At 42.9% G+C, this 7,611-nt stretch overlaps 1 protein-coding gene across 2 annotated transcripts; it reads right to left on the bottom strand.

Annotated features, from left to right (window-relative positions):
• Positions 1-2,245: 2,245 nt before the first annotated feature.
• Positions 2,246-5,547, bottom strand: LOC114251872 (uncharacterized). 2 transcript variants are annotated; one of them, XM_028186276.2, is made up of 2 exons: positions 5,192-5,547; positions 2,246-4,360 (listed from the first exon to the last, which is right to left on the bottom strand). In XM_028186276.2, the coding sequence occupies exons 1-2, from the start codon at positions 5,319-5,321 to the stop codon at positions 3,711-3,713; spliced, it is 780 nt and encodes a 259-aa protein (XP_028042077.1). In that variant the 5' UTR covers positions 5,322-5,547; the 3' UTR covers positions 2,246-3,710. The 2 variants fall into 2 exon arrangements, with proteins under 2 accessions (XP_028042077.1, XP_089595039.1); XM_089738913.1 differs by lacking the exon at positions 5,192-5,547 and adding an exon at positions 5,042-5,170.
• Between the last annotated feature and the right edge of the window lie 2,064 nt (positions 5,548-7,611).

Raw genomic sequence — 7,611 nt, 5'->3', positions numbered from 1 at the left:
CGCCGGGTAGCCTTAAGTACGTCATTTCGGATCCTCCCGATCCACTAACGGTGCTTTTAGGTACCTCAAGCATCGGTCACCGGTCTCGTCGAACCCGTCGCTGGCGACGAAGGGTTTGGCAAGTAAATAAACCCCCAGACACAGCCCACTGAGTTTCTCGCCGGATCTTCTCAATGGGTCGCGTTTCCGATCCGGTCCATTCCGACAGGAGCCCTCTTCTTCGATATAGCGAAGGCGTTCGACAAAGTCTGGCACAACGGTTTGATATACAAACTGTATAACATGGGAGTGCCAGACAGACTCGTGCTCATCATACGAGACTACTTGTCGAGCCGTTCGTTCCGATATCGAGTCGAGGGAACGCGTTCCCGGCCCCGTCACGTCACAGCCGGAGTCCCGCAAGGCTCCGCCCTCTCCCCGTTACTATTTAGTTTGTATATCAATAATATACCCCGGTCTCCGGAGACCCATCTGACGCTCTTCGCCGATGACACCGCCATCTACTACTCGTGTAGGAAGAAGGCGTTGCTTCATCGACGACTACAGACCGCAGCTACCACCATGGAACAGTGGTTCCGGAAGTGGCGCATCGACATCAACCCCACGAAAAGCACAGCGGTGCTCTTCAAAAGGGGTCGGCCTCCGAACACCACGCTGAACATCCCCCTCCCGACTAGGCGCATCAACACCTCCGCCCCCCGCCATTCGCCCAATCACGATGTTCAACCAGCCCATACCGTGGGCCCCGAAGGTCAAATATTTAGGCGTCACCCTCGACAGTAGAATGACATTCCGCCCTCACATCAAGACGGTACGCGACCGTGCCGCCTTCATTCTAGGACGTCTCTACCCGATGATATGTAGGCGAAGTAAAATGTCCCTTAGAAATAGGGTGACACTCTACAAAACTTGCATACGCCCCGTCATGACCTATGCAAGTGTAGTGTTCGCTCACGCGGCCCGCATACACTGAAAATCATTCCAAATTATTCAATCCCGTTTTTGCAGGATAGCCGTCGGAGCCCCGTGGTTCGTCAGGAACGTCGACCTCCATGACGACCTGGACTTAGAGTCCATCAGTAAGTATCTACAGTCGGCGTCGATGCGCTACTTCGATAAAGCGGCACGACACGACAACCCTCTCATCGTGGCCGCCGGTAACTACATTCCCGATCCTGCGGACAGAATGGAAAGCAGTCGACGTCGCCCAAAACACGTCATCTCGGATCCTCCCGATCCACTAACGGTGCTTTTAGGTACTTCAAGCACCGGTCACCGTTCTCGCCGAACCCGTCGCTTGCGACGAAGGGCTCGACGTGTAAATTAACTCTCAGACACAGCCCACTGAGTTTCTCGCCGGATCTTCTCAGTGGGTCGCGTTTCCGATCCGGTGGTAGATTCTGCGAAGCACGGCTCTTGCTAGGGCTAGTGTTAGCAACGTCATCAAGTTAGAGCCCCGAGAGCTCAACTACTCACCCGGCGAATCTAGTTAAATTTAATTATAATTAAATTTAATTAATAACCCCTAGAGGTTACTAGAAAAGGTAGAAAAAACGCCGGGCGCATATTTTGCGTAACGGCTCGGTTCGTTTCTTTATCTTCGTATAACGCGAACGAACGTTAGCGCCGGATGTAAGATCCGTCAAACGTTTGCGTCCGGTCTGGGCGGTCTGGCACGAAGTGTGTGTGCAAATTGTGTTTCGAAAATTCGCAGGACTGATACGGACTGATATGATGGTAGTCGGTTCTGCGGGGCAAATGCTTCGCGCGCCTTTATCAAGGCGTAGTCTCCTGTGAGAAATTGGGGGAGGTGAAGGACCTCGGCCCTTCTCTTCTCCCCTTCTTCCTCTCAGGAGGCGCCGGAGTCCGACATAGCTCGGTCCGTTACCCCCCTCGACCGGGTATACGTAAATGGATTCACCAGCGTAAAAAAAAAAGGACTGATACGGCCGAACAATTTCCGGCCAGAATAGTTATTGTTGCAAAAATACATAAGGTTATGGTATTAACTTCTTAATTGTTGCGCGTGTAGCTTAATTATTGCCAAAGGTTCGTTGTTATAACATTCTGAATATATAATGTCCGTAATATTATTTATCGAGTTTTTACCTGATGTAAAAGTATATTTTGAATAAAACTTTGATTTGAACAAGTTCAGGCTTCATCCAACTGTTTTGAGTGCATTGTCGAGATTTTCATTATCAGCTACACGCGGCAGGGCTGCTCATATACAAAAGATTTCTCGTTTAATTTATTAAGCATTTATTTTAAACCCAGTTTATTTATTCACATTGAATTATTGTATTGTTTTGAGTTTTCCGTTCGCCTTATCGCGAGTAATTATCGAATACAAACAGAATACCCTCACTCATCTTATGATCAGAAGTAATCGAAATCTCATATCTTTGGACCCGACTTCAGACCTTTTGCTGCGAATTTTTCCAAATATTTAGGTACAATAGTTCCTTCCGTAACATCTACTCTCTACATGTAACAGTACCTACAGTGCATATAGTATTTACATCGCCTTGTTTGATGGCGATTTTATAGTAAACTTGGAATACTTTAATAATATATTATTTAGAGTTATTCCTTAAGAGGTAACGAATTTGATACATAAAAATAAATATTTCCGATCATCACTAATCTTTAAAATTATTGTTTAATCCTAATTAGAAGCACAATTTTAGATTTGTCTCCAACAATTCTTATCCATTTCGGCATCAGTCCAACCTCACATAGGTTTCCTCAGGATTGACTAAAGAACATAACATGCCATAGTCCAGTCACGAAATTAAAAATATATTTTAGATCTAAATAGATTAGATTAGATTAGATTAGAATAGATAGATAGATTAGAATTGAATAAAGAGTTGACAATAAATAAAAAAATAAATGAAGCGAGTCGTTATTTTAATAGTGATTTGTATATGTTTATAGACTTCATAGAAAACCCTGAAGCTCAACCATCATACCATCCTACGTTCAAACTTGTTTTACGATTATCACTAATGAGACTTGTGCAATAAAAAAAAGACTTCGACTGAAGACAACGTACAATTTAGTAAATTTCAAAAACTTTAATGTTTCTATCGGAGAGATCGCTGCTGTCAGTAATAAAATTGTCTGTCTGTAATTGTGATTTGCAAATGATTCACATTAATTCTTATATTACTTATGAAGTTTACAGAAAACGTTTCCAACCAAGAACATAGGTAAACCTCATAGGATTTAAAATTACTATTAAGTAAGTACCTATTGCTACTCGTATAGTCTGCAATGTGTTGCTGGAAAATAAAATGGCGCGCGGAGCCAACGTATTATCAGTTTAATGGCGGAGTTAAAATTGTTCGAAATACTCACTTACTCAGTCGTCAGAGCTTATACGGAGCCTTACAAATGCTTAGTGTGTCCCGTTTAAATTAATCTTTAGATCTACATTACTTGCTTTTCTGCATCAAAACTTTAAATTCTATATTCACGATCTTTTTTTTTCTATATTAATACACCTCAAAAATTTAAGCGTCCATTGCCGCCATTTTTAAAACACAAACACTTTATTAGAAATCAGTCCTGAAATCGGAAGCGGCATTCCGACCATTATTACCACGAGTTCACGATCCGGTATTGAGGCTGGAGGCGCTGTTTTGTGCGTAGTAATATTGATACAGCCAGTTGTAATAATGCGCTGCGCCGCTGTAAGGAAGGGCTCAGGAAGGTTTCCGGTCTTCGTCCTCCGCGCCGTCTCCGGCCTCGCTGCTCGAAGAACTCCCCGCCCCCTGAGCCCAGAGACCGGCGTAACTCTGCTGCTCGGCTATCAAGGCCTCTTCGGACTCAATAACGGCATTAAATACGATTTTTTTTATTTTTACTTGAGTGGGAAATGGCAGTCTTTTAGTAGACTGGCACATGCTGTTGAAAAATATGTCCAGAGGGTCAGGCAGCGTCGGAGGCGGGGTCTCCCTTTTCCGCTCCAAGTAATGAGCTTCCGTGAACATTTTTTTGTTTTGGACTTTACATAAATAGTCAAGCTTCCTGTCGATCACGGTTAGCTGCTCGCAGTTCTTTCTTTTAGGTGATGATTCTGCTTCGGACTCCGACTCCTCAGAACTATGGGCTTCCCCGTTATGTTGGTGACCATTTTCTTGCTTGACTACCGGTGCTGAATATACTGGTGATTCAACGGGTTTTTTCCTATTGCTCATGTATGGTTGTAGGAATTGCATCGGTCCCATGTATTTCCAGGGATACGACTTTTTGGTGGGATTGCTTGGATCTTTGGCTAGCATCTCGTTTTGTCTCTTCAGCGCGTCCCTGTAACTATCTCGAAGTTTCTTCCATTTTAATTTTACTTCTTTGACTGTAAAGAATGAAATAATTTAAAATTTTTGTAGAAGAAACATTATTGAAAATTTATTAACAGTGACAACCATATATTTTCAAATTAAAATAATTATTAATCAGAGATGAATCACGCACGGTAATCTGACCCCCAACTAGGAGTCCCTGTATGGGTACCAGAGACTGATGGCCATACGTTTAAATGTATACATGTATATAAATTAGGCACCCGGATATAGAGCATACAAACTGTCTCCGTTCCTCACACGAATGTTTGCCCGAGGTGGAAATCGAACCCAATACATATATAAATATGGCCATATATAAATATGGCCCTTACTATTTTCGTTTCTGAGCACATGCTGATTAGAAGAGTGGGGTCATCGTTACTACAATGTATAATAGTGATTGTTGTGTCTATGAACTCTGATTACCACTGAAACGTGAATTAGTGTGTCAAAATAAACCAATAATAAATTTTGTTCAGTTTGCAATTTCAATTCGTTCAGATAATCACACAAGATCATACGAGAAGTCCACGGTATGCATGCATCGTTAAGGGTGTTATAGTAAGCTTGCAATTGACAGCTTGTTAGTAATATTTTGGCCGGTAGCATATAAAGCCTATTCCAGCGCCACAGTAGAAATAATTTAAGAAAGAGAGTCGTAATTGTGAGCACACAAGTACAAAATTACTAACAATTACAAACAAAATCATAACGACCGGCTGATAAAACAGCGTACGCTATTATCGAGCTCACATAGGACGCGGCGCCGGTTACGTATTCACGGAACATCTAGGTGGGGCGAGCGTCAGTATAGGTACTCGACCGGGGACAGCGCGACTCACCCGACGACAGATCGGTCTCCTTCATGACTTCGGCCCAAGCCGCGTCTTTCAACTCTTGGTCTCTGTACTCGATGGCCGTCGTGTTCCACAGGCAGGGGTATTTGCGAACGGTTTCAATGAAGTGCTCCATGACGCGGGCGGTGCGCTAGCTAGGTCGGCCGGCGCGGCACTGGCGCAGCTCGGCCGCCGCCTCACCCTTGCTCCGCAGCCCGCTCCCGGCCCGATACCGCACGCCGCGCCGCTCCCGGCCAGAAACAAAACGTTCGTTCGTTTCTCGAAAAAAAAATGTCGCCTTGCTGTGTTTGCGGCAGCTTGAGTTCAACGATGCGCGCTCCGAGCAGAAATCACGAAGCTTAATTAAACAAATCTAATTAATACTAATCTTGTAATGTTTATTTGCTGAACTAATTTCGAAATCAAATGAAATATTCGGTTTTTAGATCAGTGTGCTTAGTGCGAGTTTCTTAAAGCTCTCGATAGCATAAAAGTTAAGCCAATTTTGTATGCAGTTGGAACAGCGTCCCTAGCGGCAAACGTACGTAAACGATCCCATTCCCTACAAATATGAGTTAAGCTAACTTTTACGCTATCGAGAACGTTAAAAAACTCGCACTAAGTACACAGGTTTACCATGCCTACCTTCAAAACTACAGCTTACAATATCTCACCCGTAAAACCTACAATTAGAGGAATGGAAACTAGAATCTTAAAGTAACAAATAGCTTGAACGTTTGCACACACCACACGCATCGCATACAGTCATGTGGCTCTAGTTCAACTTACGTACAGCGAGAGCTTTTGACGATCATTAAATGCCATATCTATGTCACATAAGTATCGATAAACGCACAGACTACATCATTACCGATATCAATAATCATCTCTCCATCGTTCTAAGTTGAATGTGAGAAAAAACATGTTTTTTTATTTATTTTTTATTGCTTAGATGTGTGGACTAGCTCACAGCCCACCTGGTGTTAAGTGGTTACTGGAGCCCATAGACATCTACAACGTAAATTCGCCACACATCTTGAGATATAAGTTCTAAGGTCTCAAGTATTGCTACAACGGCTGCCTTCAAACCGAAACGCATTACTGCTTCACGAGAGAAATAGGCGGGGCGGTGGTACCTACCCGTGCCGACTCACAAGAGGTCCTACCACCAGTAATTACGCAAATTATAATTTTGCGGGTTTGATTTTTATTGCACGATGTTATTCCTTCACCGTGGAAGTCAATCGTGAACATTTGTTGAGTACGTATTTCATTAGAAAAATTGGTACCCGCCAGCGAGATTCGAACACCAGTGCATCGCTCGATACGAAAGCACCGGACGTCTTAGCCTTTAGGCCACGACGACTTTTTATATACATGTTTTGAAACATTAGATAAGCTTGAATGGTATGCCAGGGATGCGATACTTCGAGCGCTAAAATCGTACATTAAGGTGGCATTCGTGATGAGGAGTTTTTGATCAAGTGAAAATCCTTGCTAAAACCGAGCTTACTAAAGCTTAACGAGTGCATGCGCCAACCTTCAGTTCGCGAATTATGGAGAACAGCTGCCGGGGCTTTAATTAACAAGGACTTTAGATGACCATGACTGCTCTACTAAGAGTAACCGTCTATGATGATAATGATGATCATTCTATATGGCCTGTGAAAACGAATTTAAAAAATAACTTACTTTTAGTAACAGTATAACTAGGCTATGTCTACAGGTAACAACCGTATAAAAACAACCAAAAAACATTTAGAGGTACAAGTTCATTTCAATGTAATACTCATTTATTGAGTTCGGAAGTTTTTCCATTAGGCACGGCAAAGGGTAGCGCTGTTCAGTTCCCGTCGAAGAGAAATAAAAATGAAAAAGAAATTCGGCCCTCTCCGAGAGAACGTCTCATTTCCGCTGTAACGCGGGTATTTACACTTTGCTGTGTGTAAAGAGGACCTTTTGTAATTCCTCGGGCATTTCTAGAAATATTTTGACGAAGGAAATAATATCACTTCCTTTCTTTTGAAATTCACCGTCCTTTGTGGTGTTTGAAGTAAAAAAGTGCCCGTTGTATGCGATAGCTGAGTGACACTCATGTGCGAGAACGTAAGTTTTGTAATGGGCATGTATCATAACACAGAGCTCATATACACTAGTAGATGACTATTAAATACCAACCCTAAGTCGCCTCTGCACAGCGCCCAACTTCTCTCTCAATGAGAGAGAGAGAGAGAGAGAGAGAATATACTTTATTGCACACCAAATATTAAAAAAACAGCCAACAAGTAGATACGTTTTTAAAATAGGCGGTCTTATCGCTAAAGCGATCTCTACGACCAAGCAACCGTTTAATTTACAGAAATTCTGGAAAAGATACAGATACAGCAGGTATGTTGCAGTGTACTATTAATAATACATTAGCCCAT

This window comes from Bombyx mandarina, chromosome 03 (genome assembly GCF_030267445.1).
Source record: "Bombyx mandarina strain Sakado chromosome 03, ASM3026744v2".
Classification (NCBI taxonomy): Eukaryota; Metazoa; Arthropoda; class Insecta; order Lepidoptera; family Bombycidae; genus Bombyx; species Bombyx mandarina.
This window is presented reverse-complemented; position numbering and strand designations above follow the sequence as displayed.

Coding starts and splice junctions, on each gene's coding strand:
- LOC114251872 (XM_028186276.2), bottom strand. CDS start 5,321: ATGGAGCACTTCATTGAAACCGTTCGCAAATACCCCTGCCTGTGGAAC. Junction 4,361..5,191: donor GGAGACCGATCTGTCGTCGG/GTGAGTCGCGCT, acceptor CATTCTTTACAG/TCAAAGAAGTAAAATTAAAA.